At 40.8% G+C, this 20,163-nt stretch overlaps 2 protein-coding genes across 5 annotated transcripts in view; both read left to right on the top strand.

Moving 5' to 3' along the window:
• Positions 1-16,332, top strand: part of crebrf (creb3 regulatory factor) — a 28,410-nt gene extending 12,078 nt beyond the window's left edge. For all 4 annotated transcript variants that reach the window (XM_046409951.1, XM_046409953.1, XM_046409952.1 and 1 more), the window contains 7 exons: positions 247-422; positions 2,124-3,289; positions 3,458-3,655; positions 4,600-4,789; positions 4,924-4,997; positions 5,202-5,321; positions 5,739-16,332. In XM_046409951.1, coding sequence (XP_046265907.1) covers positions 247-422; positions 2,124-3,289; positions 3,458-3,655; positions 4,600-4,789; positions 4,924-4,997; positions 5,202-5,321; positions 5,739-5,857 — 2,043 coding nt within the window. In that variant the 3' untranslated portion in view covers positions 5,858-16,332. The remainder of the gene's footprint in view (positions 1-246; positions 423-2,123; positions 3,290-3,457; positions 3,656-4,599; positions 4,790-4,923; positions 4,998-5,201; positions 5,322-5,738) is intronic.
• Positions 16,333-16,690: 358 nt separating this feature from the next.
• bnip1b (BCL2 interacting protein 1b) lies at positions 16,691-19,900 on the top strand. The gene is made up of 6 exons (XM_046410626.1): positions 16,691-16,838; positions 17,659-17,751; positions 17,838-17,929; positions 18,289-18,396; positions 19,189-19,307; positions 19,465-19,900. The coding sequence occupies exons 1-6, from the start codon at positions 16,755-16,757 to the stop codon at positions 19,659-19,661; spliced, it is 693 nt and encodes a 230-aa protein (XP_046266582.1). The 5' UTR covers positions 16,691-16,754; the 3' UTR covers positions 19,662-19,900.
• Positions 19,901-20,163: the final 263 nt, after the last annotated feature.

The raw sequence follows: 20,163 nt of genomic DNA, 5'->3' as shown, positions 1-20,163 counted from the left end.
TCCTGTAAAGACATTGAAGGATTTGAGTCTGACAGTCAGCAGGCACAGACCACTCATGTGTTTCGCCTCAGCCTGAACAAGTTCAAATTCACATGCTAATGTGGATTCATAGTGAAATTATCTCAGCCAAACAGTTTTCTCAGATATCCCCATGACAGTGTTGTGACAGTAAAAAAAAAATAAAAAAAAGAAAACTTCCTAATCAAGAATCTTGATTCCCTCTCCATGTTTTCCTCCTCTTTACAGGACAGAGACATGACCCACCGGCAGAGCCCCTGCGGGGACAGTGTGGTGGGGGTCGGGGACGGAGGGAAGGAGGTGGAGGGCTGTGTGGACCAGCTCATGGGTCTGGGCGAGTGTGAGACGGTCTACAGCAGCTCAGCGTTCGAACAGTGGGACTCCTACTGGGAAGACCTCACCAGGTACTTGATTATTTATTTATGTGCTGTATCTTATTTTAGATTGAGTTAAAAACATTCGCAAAAAAAAATACTGACTTGAGTTAAACTCAAATGGCATCCTGCTAATTAAAGGAAGTTGCATATAGTGTTTAGACCTTTCTGTTTTTTTTGTGGGCAGCAAATCACTGGCTCTGAGAAAGAAGCGCGTGGAAAAAGAAGCAGTCGATTTAGTCTGAAACATGTCAGAAAATTGTTTAAAGTGTCCATCGTAAATGTCCGGTGGCCAAAATGATCTCCTCAAAGGCATTGCAAATGCTGTATATCAATTAACAGTGATGTAAAACAGAACAATTCCTCACTTTTACCTTTTTGGTCAAGTGATAATCCTTGAATCATTTCAGGACTAGCTGAACTGAGTCAAGTCATTGAATAAGGGCCTCAGTGGGTCCCTGGGATGTCTGATTTTCACTGTAGAAAAATAGAAGCAGAAGAGAAGTCAGTCTGTGAGCCTTATGAGGTCAGACAAGTGTCTAAAGGTTTTTATAGCAGGAGACTTTACCATCACTGACAGGTAACAGTGAAGGCAGGTCATTTCGGTCTGACACGGACAGACTGACAGTGGATGGTTTGAAGGGGGTGGTGGTTTTTCCTCCAAGGCAGGGAGGGGTTTAAAAGGTCTGGAAACAACAAAACAGCTGGCTGCCGCAGTCTCCTGAGATCTCAGGTGATGCTCCATCTCTCCTGCAGCTATCCTGATGCTTTGCTGCCAAAATAGTTTGTGCACCCTCTCTTCTGATGCTGAGTGTCAGCTGAGGGTAGCCTGAAGTCCGAAGGCTATTAAAACTGAGACTGAATAGTACTCATCTGGGGGGTAGCTGCTGCTGACAGGGTTGACTGAGGTCATGTTTTAGTGGAACAGAAAAAATTGCTGCATCTTTTGGATAATGGGTCATGAGTCATTCTTTTACAACCTAGACTGTCCATTTCAGTTCCACACTGCACTGTCATGGAGCCAGTTTCTGGGTTAATAGTTTGTACTTACAAACAGTTGTTTCCTTCATCTGGCAAGCTCCCCCCTTACCCATAAAGAGATTAAAGCATTGTCTGTGTGGGTGTCAAAACTGTGACTACCAGAAGAAGTGCTAAGAGGGCCTCTGAGCTGCTTGTTGGATCTGTTTGTATGTTGTGGTATGAAAAGTTTCGACTGCCTTCATGTTTCCCCTTGTTGCAAATGTTAAAAACCACAAAGCAAAGTCAAAGTAAAAATAACAAGTGAAAAATAGATGCTCATTTCACAGCTGCATCACTCAGACTGGGGAAAAAAAACATTTATCCCTAATGCTTCTTCATCATGAATGAACAAAAACAAGTGGAAGAATGTGTAACTTTAACTTTCTATCTGCTTCGTTTGTATCAATCAGACATTGCAGATATGTTTACGTCTCAGTCTGCAGCAAAGGGTTATTTGCATTAGTGATGAATTGCTCAGATACTTAATTCCGTAGTTATTCATTCAGTATATATTTTAAAATGTCACAAAACACTGAAAACTATCTGTTTCCTTTTTCAAATCATTATTTCTTCAGAAGTCTTGTTCTGTCTAATATATTCACTTTACAGTGATTTAAAACAGAAAAAAGAGCAAATCTTCTTCCTGTTTTGGAAACTGGTGCATTTTGAATGTTATATACAGTGAAAGCTGCATGTCTCTTTGTTTGGCAGATACACGCGGCTGACCAGCTGTGATATCTGGGGCACCAAAGAGGTGGATTTCCTTGGATTGGATGACTTCTCTAGTCCCTACCAGGATGAGGAAGTGATTGGTCGAACCCCTACGCTGGCTCAGCTCAACAGTGAGGATTCGCAGCCTGTGTGTGAGGCGCTCTACCCCCCTGCTGACCTGACCCTGCCTGCTCCCCAGCCACAGCCTCAGTCGTCCCAGCTTCCCTGTCACAGTAAAAGACCCATGGTCCCTGGCCAGGGATCGGGCCTCGGCTCCGCACGGCCTTCTCCAAGCTCCACATCCTCTTCCTGTCCCTCCCGCAGCCTTCTCCCAGACTTTCCCGAAGGCTCTCAGAAAGCCACCAGACCTGTTCCCTCCAGCACCGAAACTATGGCCAAGACCCAAAATCTCCTCAGTCTCACCCAAGACTATAGCCACACTCAATCCAAGCCCCAGGGACGAGGAACCAAGATCACGGGCCCAATTTCTCATGGCTCTGACTTTGTGAGAAAGGCCAAAGTTCGCGTGAGTGCGGTGCATAAAACTCAGCCTGACAAGCCTCCCCAGACAGATTTTGAGAGGTCAGATCCCCCTCTGCCTCTCTCTCAGAACCAAGATGAGAAGGCCTCTACTTCGGCGAGCGCTGCCTTGGTGGGACTTCCTGCTGCTGTAGCCAGAGGCTCTGGCAGTCTGACGAGCTTTGAGAGGAGGGCAGAGGGGACAGGGAGGAGAGAGATGCCTGTAGGCTGGTCTGCCTCTGTGCCTCACCTTGTCGAGGCGAGTCAGGCCTTGGAGGCCAACGCCTCTGGACTGGTCAGTGGTGGTGACAGCATGGCAGGGGCTAGCGGCGGCAGTGGCGTTCTTGTTGTCGAGGGTACGGAGAAGAGCAAAGAGGAAGAACACAACTACTCTCTGTTCCTGACCCGCAGCAGACTGGCTGGCAGAGCCCACTCCCAGCTGGAGGAGGATGAGGAAGAGGAGGAGGATGAGGAAGAGGCAGAGGAAGATGAAGGCGATGGACTGGAGTTTGAGGACGAAGACCACGATGAAGGTTTTGGCAGTGAGCATGAGCTGTCCGAGAATGAGGAGGAAGAAGAGGAGGAGGAGGATGAAGACTACGAAGCAGACAAGGACGACGACATGAGTGATGCCTTCTCCGAGCCAGGTAGCATCCTGTCATCTTTCTGCCACTAGTTATCACGTGTAACCAGTCACTTCCAATTTTTTACTTTAATGATGACCTATGACTTCCTCTATTTCCCCTTCATTTTCTTTCTCTGTTGCTCTGTTTTCCTCCCTGTACTCTTGTCTCATTTTCTCCCTCCTCCACCAGGCTGCGACATGGAGTTGATGGAGGACATTAAAGGCGTGACAGCAGGAGTCTCCAACCGGAAGAGAGGCAAGCGTCGCTACTTCTGGGAGTACAGCGAGCAACTCACCCCCTCCAAACAGGAACGTATGCTGAAGCCTTCTGAGTGGGACAGACACACGCTGCCTAGCAACCTGTATCAGAAGAACGGGCCTCTCCATGGTACACACACACACACACACACACACACACACACAGGCACACACATACATATACTGCACAAATATTGACGCAAGCTGGCGTCATAGGATACAAGCCTTGACCGTTTTATACAAATTAAGTTAATTCTTTTGGATTATTTGGTATGACATTTAATCTCACTGTCTTGTTCATGGTGTGACACATTTACACATGTATATGACTTCTAGTGGAGACTGTAGCACAAGTGCTGACACTTTCAGTAGAAATGTGACGGTTTGGATTTTCCACAACAGCAGCTGTGCACAGCGTGTTGCAGCGATACTACAGTTTAAGTGATGACATTGGAAATATTGAATAGACAAAAGGAGCATATCTCATTTCTCACGTTAAAGGCACAGACCTGCTCCTTTGAAAACAACACGGTGGAAATGAGAAACACAGGCAGCAGAGCATTTCTCTTACATTCATTTTTGTGTTTATTTAATTCTGCTGTTTGTATTGAATTTTGTGTGTAAAGGATGACTCATAATAGTTTTTGGTCATTTCATAACATTTTTCAAAAGTAAAGAGCACTTCAAGCTTGTGGCGCTTAAAAATTCAATCATAACTAAGAGATTGTGGTCCAACACACATCGATTATTTTCTTTATTACTGAGCCCAGACCTGATAAAGATCGCAGGTGTTACCATCTGTGACTCTGTGAAAAGTGAGAGTTTAAAATCTATTCATTGCTGACAGCTGTGAGAAAATGTCTCAATGCTTTTATAAGATATTCAGAAGAAAGGAGAAAGAAACGATAAAAGATGAACATTATGTGGAGCCATTTAAATATATTCTGGAGTGAAAAAGATTAATTCAGGTACTAGTGAGAGTTTCATGACTGACTTACTGTACATACTTGTGTGCTTCACGTCTGCTGAAACATGTGATGATCGTCTCTCTTCTATTCGTCGGTTGTCCTAAAGGAAAATATATGCTGAAGAAGTCTCGTCGCACCGACGTGGAAGACCTGACTCCCAATCCACGCAAGCTGCTGCAGATCGGAACCGAGCTCCGCAAACTGAACAAGGTGATCAGCGATTTGACCCCAGTGAGCGAGCTTCCACTGACCGCACGACCACGGTCCCGCAAGGAGAAGAACAAGCTGGCATCCAGGTAAAACATGCATGTGCATTCAGCTCATGTGTAATTACCCTTAGATCCACAGTGTGTGATTTTAAAAGCTTTAGAGCATGAATGTTGTTTACAGTATGGTTACAGTAAAATCACCCATCTGTTGTGTTTTTCAGAGCTTGTCGTTTAAAAAAGAAGGCCCAGTATGAAGCAAACAAGGTGAAGCTCTGGGGCCTCAGCACAGAGTACGGTATGTTGCCTACAACGCCACACGTTGCCTTTACGTCAGTCCTCTGCGATGATGATGATGATGATGATGATTATTGTAATTTAAGCTTTGTCCAATATAAAATTGGCCTGGTGGTTGTTGAACTTGACATGATTGCACGGCCTTGAAGCGTGTTCATTCTTGCTCAGTGCGCGTTTGTGTGCTCTACCACATGTCTTCGTGCAGACCGGCTGCTGTTTGTGATCAACGCCATCAAGGAGGAGATTGTGGCTCGGGTGGAGGACTCTTCTCCGCGTCCAACCAACATGACTGACACTCTGGAACATCTCATCCAGGAGACACTTGGTAAGAATCGTTTACAGCTGGCCGTTCAACAAAACAGCTAGTGATCCATAATTTTCAAGATGAGAAAAGCAAATAAGACAAGAAAGAAGTAACATCTTTATATTGAGACAAGAGGTCACTCAGTTACTCTCAACCCAGAGTAGATAAACTTTTCATTTGCATGATATTGTGAACAATAACAAATATACAAATCAAAATATGGAGGCAATTAATGACTTTTCAAGGTTATCAAAGTGCCCTGTTAATCTGAAAGATAAATAATCTGACAGAAATGTTCTTAATGAAAATGTTGTGTGTGCCAGTCATATTTTTTTGAAGTTATCTCATTGTGGAGCAGACAATTTACATAAACAGGGTGTTTTTATTAACAACTAACATTTCTAAATGTGTCTCTTTCTTGTGTCCCTGTGCGTGCAGTGGCACCACCTGTTGCTGGGCAGACTTCGGACTTCGTCAACAAGATCTTGGACAACACAGGGCGCGGGGATCCAACCGGCGGACTGGTCGGCCTGCGAGTCCCCACCTCCAAAATCTAGACAAACCGCTGTCCAATGAGAGGAGTGGACTAAATATTACCACCGTGCTGTCCCATTGTAACTATGCTCCCTCTGCATGCCCTTCCAACCCAGAGTAGATACACATTGTTAATCCCACAAACACACATACCACTCCCTGTGTGTATGTATGTGTGCTTGTCTTAGCCATGCACCTGTATGGAATACACCCAAGCTTTCTGTCTCTGCACACCGCACAGAGACAGTGTGTCACTGTCTCCCAACCCATTGTGAGCGGGAAAAGCACCTCTAAAAGCAAGGGATGGTTAGGTGTATAGCTAATAGCACATTCTAAATCCATTGGTGATTATTAGGTGTGTTAACCTAGCATTGCGTACTGTCAGTTCTGTTGAAGGTCTGCATCCAGGGCTGAGACAGTCACTCGAGTGTGGCCGCTGGAATACTTTCACACAATCTGTTTGAGGTTGTAATGACAGAGAAAGAATTGTCACACATGAGACACTACCAAAGGGTGAAAAACTTCCAGTTATCATTTTCTAGATGAGGTTCACATCACACGGCAACAAAATTTACTCCAGGACTTTAAATTGACCCACTTGGTAAAGTACTTTAGTTGCCAAGAGAAAACAAAGCAGCCTGCTCCCAGGCGTTTCGGGATGGCAGGAAATATTTTGTATTGAAGGCCTAAATATATTCATGCCAATCCCTGTTTGCCAATCAGGTCTGCTGTTGTTAAAATGTAAGGAGTTTACCTTTAGCAGATTAAAGCTTGAAACAAAAAGAAGCTGAAGGTTAAAATGAGACTTTAACAATTAAGCGACAGACACATCCAGCTGGGTCGGAGTTTTTCGGCAGGCAGGATGAAGCTTAGTGGCAAATTGTGACGACGTTAACTTAAACTGCGGGAGGTCGTTGACCGTGTGGAGAGGAGAGTGCATGTAGCTTGGTGCTTTTTGGCCTTGTGCTGGTTATAACTGGACTGGGTGAAATGGGCATTTTGCCAGTATGGGAGAAGATTGTGAGGAAGATGATGGTGGTGATTATGAAGATGACATAAACAGCGATCCATCTCCTCTAGGAAACTGTACTTAAAAGTGTCTCCCAGTGAAAAACAGCACCGGCTCCCCTTTTTGTACAGTAGAGATGACCAGGCTAACAGTTTGGTGTGTTCATACTAGTGTTTGATCAGAGTTCTATTCATTGTGCCTTGTGTAAGTACGTGTGTGTGCTTCTGTGAGTCTGGGTGGGTGTGTGTGTGTGTGTGTGTGTGCGCGCGCATGAGTGAGTGTGTGAGAGAGAGATTGAATGAGAAGAGGTGATTGGTCAGAACTCCCTGAGGTCCAGCCGAGGAGAGGACTGCTTTACACTGAGGGAGATTGTTTTTGAATGTGAGGAGGGAGACACCTGTGGGGGTTTGTTGTGTATTTTCAGTTGTCTAAAGTTATTCTGAATGTACATAAAAAGAAATGGAAGCTCTCGTTGCGTGATGCCACAGAGTCTGTGTATATAGGAGGGCTCTGCAATAGATTACTTTTGGTTTTTGGTACTCTGTCTTTAGGGACTGGGGGCGGGTTAACAGATATTTTCGTTCAGAGTTACAAAAAAAGAAAAATTTGCACACTATATTTTGATTGTTTTTTGTACCAAAGACACATGCAACGAAATGGCGACCAGCCAGTTAAAGTAAGGTTTTGCACAGCTTACCTGACGCCGTATTGAATGTAAGAAATGTGGGAGGGTCAGGGAACTTCATTGAACTGTGAAATTTGCTTGGGTCCAATTCTGTATAGAAAAGGAACATTCATTCTTTTGATTTTCGTTTTTGTTTTCCAAATCTAAAAATTAACCCCATCTATGGGCTTCTCCAGTAGATTTGTTGCTTAGCAAGCACTTCATTCCTGAACTGATTCCTCCCTCCATGTGCTAATTGTATTAATGGCGCTATCTAGGACAAAAAACCCAGAGCGCCGGTAGATAAGCTATGTTACATTTTTGCTTGTTTGTCAAAATGTCACCAACAATAACCAAAATGTTTTGTCCCTGTGTCACTTGTTTGATTTCTGTATGTAGATGAGGTCTAGTTCATCAACAAAAATATTAACTGAATTGTGTTTAAAAGTACTGTATATAGAAACATTAATGATATATCTATCAATGGTGAAATGCCACTTTTCATGACAATTGATTCATTTTTGAGCATGACACATTTCTGAAGCCTATCCTTGCATCAAGAAAGTTAGAGAAAAAAAAAACACAAAAACCAAAAAAAAAAAAAGTTCTTGTTATATTTTTGTACTTTAGCTGCCTGCTAGCTTTCCTGTTGGTTCGGAAGTATTTGTTGTTCAGATTCTCCCAGTGGAGAGAAGGAGGTTTCAAGGAAAGCAGCAGAAAGGTCTTCATAAAGAGCAGCCAGTCAATCTGATAATTTGATATACAAACCTTAGACTTACCTAGACCCCCTCAGTCTCCTTCACTGGCTGAGTTAATTGACGGAGAATCAGGACTGGATTTATTTAAAACACAACGCAGCAAAGCCACGGTCTAGTTTGTACAGTCTATAAAGAGAATGAGGACATGCTGTCTTCAGTGTCTAGGATAGCAAAAAGAAATTCAGAGGACAACAGTATGGAGATGAGGACAAATGCTGTCAGAAAGCCAAAGCCATCATATGTGTGTCCCAGATTGATCTGGATTCAGCACTGTGCTTTGTCATGTAGACTTTCACACATATTCCCTCTGTAACCGTGAAGATGTTGACTTTTGCGTTTCCTGGGATTGACATTGCTGCCTTTGAGGTTGCATTGCTGAGTTTTATCTGCCTGGCCTTGCCTTCGTTCCTTAGCTTACATCCTTCCTGACCGATCACAACCACAAAGGATGACTTTGTTCACCAAAACAAACAGTGTTACAATGTCCCGCCCACATATTGGCAGTGTGTCTAAACTTTATCAGAGTGCATGATGCTGGTATGCTTGCCTCCCTGCCACCTCCACAGAGGAAACACTGCCATTCCCAGGAAGTTTAAAATTCAGCCAGAGCTGGCTCAATTAGCAGGCATTTACAAACGAAGTGAGTGTTTTTGACGAGGCTGAGTTCGGACAGTACTCCTTCACGAAAAGAACTCTGATGTCTGATGATGGTGATGTAGAGCTGTGGTCTTTCTGTACTGTGTGATTGAATAACAGCGAGTGCTACACACCCACATATATATAGATATATTTATATATCTATGTATCTATATATAGCTATATAGATACATAGATATAATATTTTTACTGTTTTCCATTCTGTCTAAAAAGGGAGAAATGGTGCTTTTTTCTGAAACTAGAATGACGAGTATCCATGATTTGACTTCTTAGTCTAGTTGTAGCCTAATGACTTGCTCTCACCTACCGTCCATAGCTATTTTCTTAGTAGTGATTAATTTTTGTAAATAAACTATAAGTTAATATGTATCTTCTAAGTGTTAGATATATGTATAGAATACTCTATCTTATATGTTTTAAAACAAAAGCACTTTGTCCAAAAAAGGAAAAAAAACAAAAACAAAAAGAAAAGCATTTTTTTCTTCCATTTGCTGCTAAAAGGCCTGGTGTGAATGCTGCAAGTGTACTTGACGACTACTTGCTAAGATAGGTCTATTACCTGACTTGGCTAGGTCTGTTACCTAGCGAGGGATAGGTGTATAGCCTGGCGAGGGTTAGATCTACATGTTTCTGGAGCCACGTAATGATATGAGTTTTTTTGCTTGAGAGCGTATCATTCCTTGGCTTTGGGAAGCCCAGTCTGTTAACAGGACATGTCTATTTCCTGGTCAGGGGATAGTGTGTTTATGGTCTTAAAAAAAGAAAATTAATAAAAAAAACAAAAAAAAGAGGGTTTTGATTCCAGGGCCCCTACATTGATCCTGATGCTGACCCCCTTGGCGTCTTGATTCATTTGCCTTCAGTAGAGGTTTCCTATGGAAAAACTGATTCTGCTTTGGCTTCCTCTTCAGGGTGATGTACAGTGTTGACACATTTCTCCAGAGAGATATATTGTTATCATATGTAAACTGATTTCTACTTGTGACTTAATGAGGAGAGGTTTAGCCTGAGGCGGCCAGGAAGAGCCAGTTTGAAAGATGTTGTTCCAGGCCGCCTTGGGGGAAGTTACTATATCACTGTACTGTATGGCAAGCCAATTACAAATGGAGACTCAATCCGGACACTTATTGCCTTCTTAAATAACTTTTCACATACATACAAACAAAAACAATAACATGGCAGACATGTCAGCGGTCGAGGCGTGTTCCCGAGATTTATGACATTGTTCTGCCAAAATACGGTCAGCAACAACAATAACAACAAAACCATTCAGCCTGATTGGCTCAAAACAACCTAGACTGAAGTAGCAGACTTGGCGAAATTTATCTGAAAAATGGCTTCAAAAATTTGAACTGCATGTGCTCAGTTGTATCTTTGGGGATGATTTTTGAAGCTTTTTTGTTTTGTTTTCAGCTTTAATTTTGGCCAGGTCTGATTTGGGGGTCAACAGTGGTTTAAGGGCCGCTGGTTGACAGACAGTAGGCCGGCTCAGCGGCGCGGCTGACAAGAGAAGCATGTGTGTGTTTTGTTGTCGATCATGAGGCTGGTTCAAGTAAGAGTCCTCACAGGTTTTTACATTTAACATGATAGGCGCAAGCTGTGCAACTTTACATTCAAACCAGGAGACTCTGTGGCATTTTAACAGTCAAGGAGTGAGTGAAAATCCACGCCAGTAAATCTATTCCTTATTATTTTTATTTCTTATGACATGAATCCTATACAGTCAACTATTAAGCTAATAGAGTGTGTAACTTTGTGCTACTCTTGTCCAATAAAAGCTAAGTAGATCCATAAAGCTCCTCTTCAGCAAATCAGGGTAATATCGTTCTTCTATCTGACATATGTGATATAAAATCAAAAGAAAATATATTTATGTATTCCTATTATTGTCGCCATTCTTTACTCTGTACAAAATTGTGTGTGCGTGTGTGTGCGTGTATGTATGTTATGAATTATCAATGTCAATCAATACAGTGCAATGCTGTCTACACAAACTGATAAAAGGCCAACAGACTTGTCACGAGAATTCTCAAACGTTTCTCCACTTTCTTCAAATTGGTATTGAAACATACACAACCCACAACATTCTCCTGTCACTGATTGATTTGGCTCTGACTTCCAGTCGTGATCCAACCAGGGTTTGTCACATGGTGCTGATTACTTTTTATTATCCCAGAGATAATCCAAGAATTAAAATGGCATCCGTATCCAGGCCCACTCACGAATAACATAATCCATGTGATTAATAACACTGTGTCCTCAATATCTGTCATCAGACCAGACATCCCTGTTGGACCAATCAGAGGAAGATTCATGATGATTCTTGCTCTAAACAGAATTGTTATTTCTGTATTATTGACCTGTATGATCCATATTGTCAAACATACCATTATTTCTCTTGTAAAAGTCAGACTCTGATTTGACCCCAGCCCAGAGAGGATATTTATTCAGTTCGAGAGGTACAAAATACTCGCCAGAACTTCCAAATAATTTTAAATTTTCTGGTGTATTGTTTTTATTTATTTAAATTGCAAGGGGAATTTCTTGTAATGTTAATTCAGTTAAGTAATTTCTTTGAAATGCAACACGTTGGTATTCAGCTTCAGTTTTCAAGAACACCCCAAGAGGAAATGTTTGGTGACGCATTATCTTATTATCGCTTCTGTAATTTTCAGACAATTTCAAGTCAGTTTTTATTAATGCAGTGCCAAATCCTGACAAAAATGTTTTCTTTAATCTTTAATTCACAGAGATCCAACAATCCCTCATGAACAAGCACTTGCCAAGGAAAAGTTGACTTTTAACATGCAAAAACCTTGGATCAGACCCAGGCTGAAGATGGGCAGCCATCATTGAAAGAAGTTTGTACTTAGGGAAAATAGGGATTGTGTTTGATAGTTGCACTTCCAGTCAGTTGCACTACTGAGTGCAAAGCAGATGAGCTGAATGTTTGTGGAGACCCAAACAGAGCTTAAAATGATTGCAAATGGTTGCTAATATGTTGATCACAACAAATTCTTATTAATCATTCCCCAGTACTACTACTTAACTACTAAAGAAGTTGTTAGGACATTACAGATCGGTGAGATAAGTGTTACCAAATGTTCAATAAACTGGGTTTGTAAAAACAGCCAAATAAAAGAAAAGACGTCACCTCGTACCGGCTGTGACGTCAGATCTCAGAGTCTGGCTTTAAGCTTCTTTTGAGGCATTTCAGATGTTTCCTGTCTTGTCTGAACCCATGTGGGCTGCCCTCATTGCTTGTACAAACACATTTTCAAAGCCTGTGTGCTTACTGCCCACCACCCACATTTTTTCCTGTTTAAATCAGATACATACAGAAATGTATTCTTTGACAAAAAAACCCCCCAAATTGCAGCGGGAATGATGTTTCTGCATGCTGATGCCCTGCTTAGCACTGAGAGAATCAAGTGACGTCTGGAGTTCCTCTCCGTCGTCACACAGTTTACTCTCAGTCAATTGATTTCATACTTGCTGCTATTGAATGAGCACAAAGAGATTTTAGATAGATACTATATAACTACTCCACAGCCCCCCCCCCAACTCCTTTTTTCTGTCAGTCAAAAAAAAAAACAACAGTGTTACTCACCTTGCACTTGGTTTTTACATATACATGGAAAAAACAATACTTTGAATATGATGCCTGCTGAACCAGGTGCCTTAATCAAATATATGAGAACACAAATCTGCACCTTCTGTCAGTCTGGAGGGGGTTTCCCTACAGAAACAAGGGCTGGGTTTCCCAAAACCTGAACTTGAAGTATGAAAATGAAACGAAAACCTCATTTTAACCCCAAATCAATACTTTTTGTATAACAATCAGCCTTCAACAACCGCGAACAGCATCCATGCATGGATAGAAACATTTCATTTTGAAGCATTACTAAAGAAGAGCATAAATGACAACTTGTAAGCAAAATTGATGTTGTTTTGGGAAACCTGGTTCTGTTTTTAACTCTTTCTCTGCCCACTACGCCACATTATTGTGTTTTCTGTGTTGGCTGCTGCTGCTATCACCGCCGGTGTGTCTGTGTAGAGAAGAGCAAACTTCCACTGTGTCTGAGGCAGAGGGAGACTTGGGCCTGCTTTTTACCCCGTCAGTCCTTCTTCTTCTTCTTCTTCCTCTTCTTCTTCTTCTGCTCCTCCTTCTTCTTTTTCTTCTTCTTCTTCTTCTTCTTCTTCTTCTGTGGTTTTGACATGCTGCCTCTTGACCTTTTTGAGAAAGGAAAAAACAAAAACAAAAGAAAACAGAACTTTCCGTTTCTTAACATTGCTATTATGAAGTGCCAGACCCTCCTTGAAGTCAGTGTTGGCACTGAGTCGCAGGTTGCGAATGAAGTAACAAACTGAGCATGGAGGTAAACTGTGGTGCTAATCTGTTTGTGGTTGGGTGCTAACACGGCTGTGTTAAAAGCTGTATTAGCCATATTATTCCTTCTTGTCGATGACTCTGGTAAATCTCGTGTTTCTGACTGCTGTATGCTGACATAGCGAGGTATAACTCTGCTGCTGCTGCTTTGCTGATGAATGTAGACTAGTCTTCCTCAGCAGGATCATACAGACAGATGCGAGTGTCTGGTGGAGCTTTTTCTGTTCTTCTACTTCCTGTTAGACTTTGTTTGGAACACAGAGGGGGAATCTTGTCGTCAGAATCAGAAAGATCATTGTTATGTGTTTAAACATTTTTTTTCTTTGTTAATATTATGCTTTGATATTAATGCTCTGACTCTGTCAAATATCGCACCTTTAATTTTTTTCCTAAATTACACTTTATTGCCTTTCCCCTCTTGATCCCAGTGTTTATACCATTTCTTTAATATTTATTTATTTGTCCTGTAAATCAACATGTAAAGAGACAATTTGCTAAAACTAGACTTTATAGCTTTTCCACTGAAGCAGACTTCACCGGGACTCCCAGACTTCACAGATGTCAAGCAAAGTCACACTGAAATTTTTCGAACAAGCCTCCAAAGCATTACACACAACAGTGTGACAGCAACACAATAATTACAACATGTATCATTTTTGGATTTTTACATAAAAATGTTAAAAGCTGTACTATATCTCCTCAGGTACCATAAATTTTGTACAGTTGCGCCACTCCAGCCTGATTAATTACAGTTTAATAGGCACTAAAGTATCCGTTAATGAATTGATCAGATTGTAAAACAGTTTACTCTGACAGCAGTAAGACACATCAGAAATTAAATAAATCCAGTGCATTAGTTTAAAAATAACTAAATAAATCAATTACAATACATTAATTTACTTAAATAAATACCCAAAAAAGACAAAATCTGCTAAATCTACCATCCAAGTGAAACAAAATAAAATGAACAATGCAGTTTTTAATACGATCTTAAAAAGAATGAGCATTTTGATTTGCTGCTTGTTTTTCAGTTTACTCCATTTGCAAACGGTGCTTTTATCATTTACACGATCCATCGAGCTTTGTCAAAGACAATATGTTGGCTGTTCACTTTCTCCTCACATTAAAGGAATATTTCAAACATTTTAAGAAATGCAACATTTTTTGCTTTCTACTTAGAGGAGAAATATACAAACATCAGATTTTACTCTAACGTTTTTTTGCACATGGAAAAGGCAACATTTCTGTGGACGCACATATTTTTACATTAAAAGAGTATTTTACCTGATTAGGTTAATTGATTTATGGGCTGACAATAACCAGATTTGTTTGTAAACTTGTCCTTAAAGAAAATTTAAAGTATGCCTTTTGAATAATTTAAATATAGTCTCATAAAAATTAGATCAGCAAATAGTGGTTCCAGTTTGGCCTATTCCTGTCTTCCAGCATCCTATTTCGTTATTCTTTTCCGCATTACCTTCTGCACCAATTCCAGTCAAAGAGCTCTCAGAGCTGCGGTTTCATTGTGACTTTGACTAACGTCGTCTGTGAAGCCCATCAAGAGTTCCCTCACTGGAGCTTTGACACCATCAGAAAGCTCATGAGGTCGGCAAAGTGAGCCTGACCATGACACAAATCTTTTGTCACGACTCTGGGCTGAGGATCAGATGCTCCACAGCTCTGGGGCTGAGGTCAAGAGTCTGCTCGTTTTCTCTTTCTCTTTCTTTCGGGCAAAATTTGAAAATCTGATCAATTTTCTGGGAAAACTTTGCCACTTTGCCAGTGATGTGTTTTTTGTTTGTTTGTTTGTTTTGTTCTGTTTGTTTTCCCCAGAAAGACGTTGGTTCCAAGCTGTCTTGTCAGGGAGCTCCTGAGATTAGCCAGGGGTCACTAAAGGCTGGTGGGCAGAGACCCCTCACCCTCCCCCAGGGGGGGAGGGGGGGGTTAATTTCCTCTTCTGCAGACAGATCTTGTTAAAGCAAACAAAAATAACCCACTCTAGATAACAAAACAAAACCGTTCTTTCCATAGCTACACACATCCAGCTCATCACCAACACTGCAATGATTTACATCTCCCTCCAGACTTGCCAAAAAGCATGGAGCGAGAGACATTACACAATAAGAAAATGTTTATCCTAAAGCATCTCTTTGGTTTTATCTTTTATTCTTCTTCTTTCGGTTTTGATGATAATGACAGACAGTAAAAAGATTTTATAGGTAATCCATACAAGTCCAAACATGTAGAGGATGTGGGAGGTCATCGGTCATCCTGAGCTCCTCAGCTACATGCCATTGTTATGATGCTTCTGGTCTTGTATGGTAACTTATTTGATTAGATCAACAGCATGGGATCTTTCTGTAGTTACTCCTGTGTGTGTTCTTCTCCCCGGTCTCAGTAGGAAGGCTGTACTTCATTGCTAAGTGCTCAATAATAGATCCTCCGGTGGATTATAATTTCATAAAGAAGCGAAACCTGCAGAAAGTGTATCCTGCTGAAACTAACTTGATCCTCTCTTTAGCAATGACGTCTATATTTGTAGTTCACATATATGCCTGTTCGAAAACAATATATTGACAGTTGTTATATTTATGTTGTGTAATAAATGTTGTGCTGGCTTTATACGTTTTGTTTTATCTAACTTTTTCTTTTTTTTGGTTTTCATTGTATTGTTTTTGTTTTCTTGGAGGCACAGTGGTTGGCTTTATGCACAGGCATGGAAATCTAAAAGATGTTTGGTTTTTTTTGTTTGTTTTTTTTTTCTGGTTTGTACTGTAACAACTCATTGTTTCAGAGCTTCTGACAGTTTTTGTCTCTGGCTGCTCGACATCCTGCGGACACCTGCCCTGAATCTCTGTTGTGTTATTGTGCCTCTCTCTTTTTTTCTCTCATTATTTTTTAAGTCATTCTTTCTCTGTCGTATCAGCCGGGAGTTGGTACCACAGCTCTGCTTGTAACCACAATAGTCTGATTATGTTTATTGACTTTAATATCAAAATAATAAAACCATTAGCACCCAATCCAGACTCCTGTATGTTTCACTGGTTAATGTAACTGCTCATGTGTGTTTTGGATGGCTGAAATGAAGATCCATACTGTACATTCTGATTTCTATAAAAAAAAATAATAATAATTTCATAGCATAAAACAACAAAAACATCTCTTTGAATAAAAATTACAGGTAAGAGAATACACCTCAATGTTAACGTGTGGTACTCCCTGTAGATTTTTAGCAGACATTAATCAAAGAGAAGGGAAAATAATGTAATATAGTTAATATAGTTTATCATTTAGAAGTTCTGTTATACGGGGTCAGTACACATTTTTTACAGGATACGTTATTTTATTCTGACAGTCTGACCGGAAAGGCGTCACAACTATTTCTTCACCTTCAGCAGAGCAATGTCTTTTGGGCTTCCGTCTTTGCCGTACAAAAACAAATATGGCGTCTTCTGCGGATGTTCATGTTCGGATTTGTGCACAAGAAATTATAAAATATGACTTGGAAATTAAGGCTTTCATACAGGTAAGAACTGAAAACATGTGGTTTGTCTATTGATTTATTGTTTTGCTCATGTTGGTGTCGGTTTTCTTCTGGAGCGTCCGTTAAGGGACAACAGGTTGTTCCAAATGAACTAACGTTAACTAAAAGTTAAACAGTTCAAACAGTTAAAAGACAAAGAGGAAATTGTCTGCTCGTTGTTTATGTTTATTCCCGTTAATCACTGCTGATTCTTTAACTGACTGATATGATTGGCGGAATAAATGATGAGTGCCGATCTAACTTTGTTAAAAACAGACCAAACGATTAATTGATTCATCACGAAGCTGCAGGCAAACAAAACAAAACAAAAAAAAAGGATCGATAAAATCAAAATCATCGGTAACTATCAATACAATGCGATTAGTTGTAGCCTTAATATAATCATACAATATTATTTGGAAACATTTACATATATTCACACATTTAACAAATATTGGCATATTTAATAGTAGTACTGTGATTCGAGAAAAAAACAAATAAAAAAAACAGTCCAGTCTTTTTGTACGCTATTTGCTATGCCCCAGTACCTCTCTGCGTGTGAATGAACATACTAAAACTAATGACTGTAGTAAAATGTGTATTATTTATTTGGTATTGATATTGTATGTATTTGCATTATGGTGCAAGCTCAATGGATGATTCAAGTCAAGATGTATTAGTAGTTAGTGGTGGTGATTGGTGAGACAGACCCTGAGGAAGATCTTGATCAACCTTTATGTGACAATGAATACATAACACTTGGTCTGTGTGTGTGTGTGTGTGTGTGTGTGTGTGTGTGTGTGTGTGCGCGCACATCCTGCAGGACATCAGGGATTGCCCTGGACCTCAGTCAGCTCTCTTAGAGCTCAACTCTCAGGTCAAAGGACAGTTCAACAAGCTCAGGCTAAGAATACAGGTTAGGCCTCATATCTCATGCACCTAACAGATTTCTTGCTTAAAATCTGAACATTTTTACTTGATGTGTTGTGTTGTTTTTAACAGGATTTGGAACAGATGGCTAAAGAGCAGGACAGAGAGTCAGACAGACTGGCCATCCAGGCAGAGGCAGAGAGCCAGCGAAGGCAAATGCTGAGGTGTGTTCACACAGATCAGAAAAAGTGGCTCGTTTGACAGCAGTCATCTTCATTTACCCCTTGAATCACTGACTTTATTAGCATCACGACTCCCACTAAAATGCTAGGGTTCAGACCATTGTTTAAGTGAATTAATTGATCTCGTTTAACATGTCAAAATGAGCCGGCTTGCCTGGTTTCAACCCATCTTTGACCTCACCTACCGAAGTATTTAGTTATGCTGAAAAAAACAAAATGTGCAGTTCAAGTAGTAGATCAGAACTGATGAGAGTTGAACAGCATGTACACACATCAGACACACAACAGACCAGATGAGAAACAGTCCTCAAAGTTGGGTGCTATTTTTTCTGTGATTTCAGTAACCAGACAGCATGGAGGAAAGCTAACCTGGCTTGTAAACTAGCCATAGACAACATGGAGAAGGACGAGCTGCTGCATGGACGAGACAACCAGAGCACCAGACAGAGGTTAGTACGATTCTGCTGATGGTTGCAACTGTCTTTGTGAAAATTTATTTAGTTATTTTAACATTACGTTAACTGTAATGTTCAACTTAATACAACGCCTGTCATTATTGAAGGTCATGTAGTTTTTCCCGCAGCATCTCATTCTCTGTCTGTCTGTCAGTGGTTAGAATGTTGTTGAGAACGCCAGCTTTTATGAAGATGTAGGGAACAAGGAGGAGAAATATTTAACAAAACCCGTGTACAACCATGCTCTCATATATTCCCAACTGAGTGGCATGGCATCAGTTTAAACATAATCTCTCTTTCACTTTCTATTTAAGAAAATACGTTTCATAACATGCAAGTATTTCTTAATAATTACTGATCCAATAAAACATGATTCCCAGATAAACTGTACAGCATATTTGAGAGGTTATTTTGCAACAGATGGGTTTTTTTGTATTAATTATCCTAAATTATTTTTTGGTGTGTGTTTTGCACTTCAGGGAAGACCAAGCAAACAGCTAACTGTTTATTCATTTTAAGAATGGCTTAATTTGTTTTTGCAAATTAACTCTTCACGTATACATTATGTAATAGGTAATATTCCAATTGATTTTACACAGTGGTATCTCCCCAGTTTATGTGCGTACACATGGGTTAGAGTTTCTGTAAATGAAAGCACATTTTCCCGTCAACTTTATAATTTAGAAACCACAAAGTTTGCTTAGAAAGTGATGTACGCTTCTTTTGTGCATATGCAACATCTATAAATGAGGCCCCTGGTCTGCTTTGTGTCTACGTTTGTCTCAGGAAGGTGACCAAAGAAAGCCTTGTGGAAACCAGCAGCAACATCACTGAGAGTCTCATGTCCATCAGCAGGATGATGGCTGAACAGGTGAAGCAGAGTGAGGACACCATCGGCATGCTGGGTAAAAAAATTAAAAAGCTCTACTTTATCCATGTGTTTGTGTACAAAAAATAATCCAGCATTTCACTTTGAAAACACATTTCTGTTTTCCATCAACATTTCCTCACCCATCTGAGCCCTTAAAACTTTAATGCTTGCCCTGCTCCTCCCCGCCACAGCCACCTCCTCCAGGACGGTGCAGGAAACCAACGACGAGTTCAAAAACATGACAGGGACCATTCACCTCGGGAGAAAACTTATTCTGAAATACAACCGGCGGGAGCTGACTGACAAGCTGCTTATCTTTCTGGCTCTGGCCCTCTTCCTCGCCACCGTCCTCTACATCCTTAAGAAACGTTTCTTCCCTTTCTTATAGCTGCTGTGCCTTGAAGGGGCACACACCTAGGCTTCAGAAAGAATGTTTTCCAGCTATTTTACTCAGCGTTAAGCTACCACAAGGAGCAGGTGGGGAGTCGAAGCACAGAGAGTTAGAAGCAGTGCTGAGACTGCACTACACCACATAAAGGTGAAAACATTTGGCACCTTCATTTTTAGATTAAATTACAGTATGCAACATGGGTTTATAAATGGGGTATTAAGGGTTTTGTAAGATCATCTTAAAGAGTAAAGTGATTTAAAATGGCAGTATGAGGTTGCATGCAACAACAGCATTAAGTTTAAATCTTCAGCGTGTTTCAGACAAACATGTCTAAACTTTTTGCAAATGGCTGCGCTTGAAGTGGGGAAAATGCCTGCAGTGGTTGCCTCCTCCAGGCTGTCTCTAAGAACACTTTGGTTTTTTTCATGACTGTCTGGTCTCAAATGTCTGGTCTCGAGGGTGTTCGTGATGCTGACTGAAAAGTGACAGCAGAAGAGAG

This window comes from Scatophagus argus, chromosome 14 (genome assembly GCF_020382885.2).
Source record: "Scatophagus argus isolate fScaArg1 chromosome 14, fScaArg1.pri, whole genome shotgun sequence".
In the NCBI taxonomy this organism is placed as follows: domain Eukaryota; kingdom Metazoa; phylum Chordata; class Actinopteri; family Scatophagidae; genus Scatophagus; species Scatophagus argus.
This window is presented reverse-complemented; position numbering and strand designations above follow the sequence as displayed.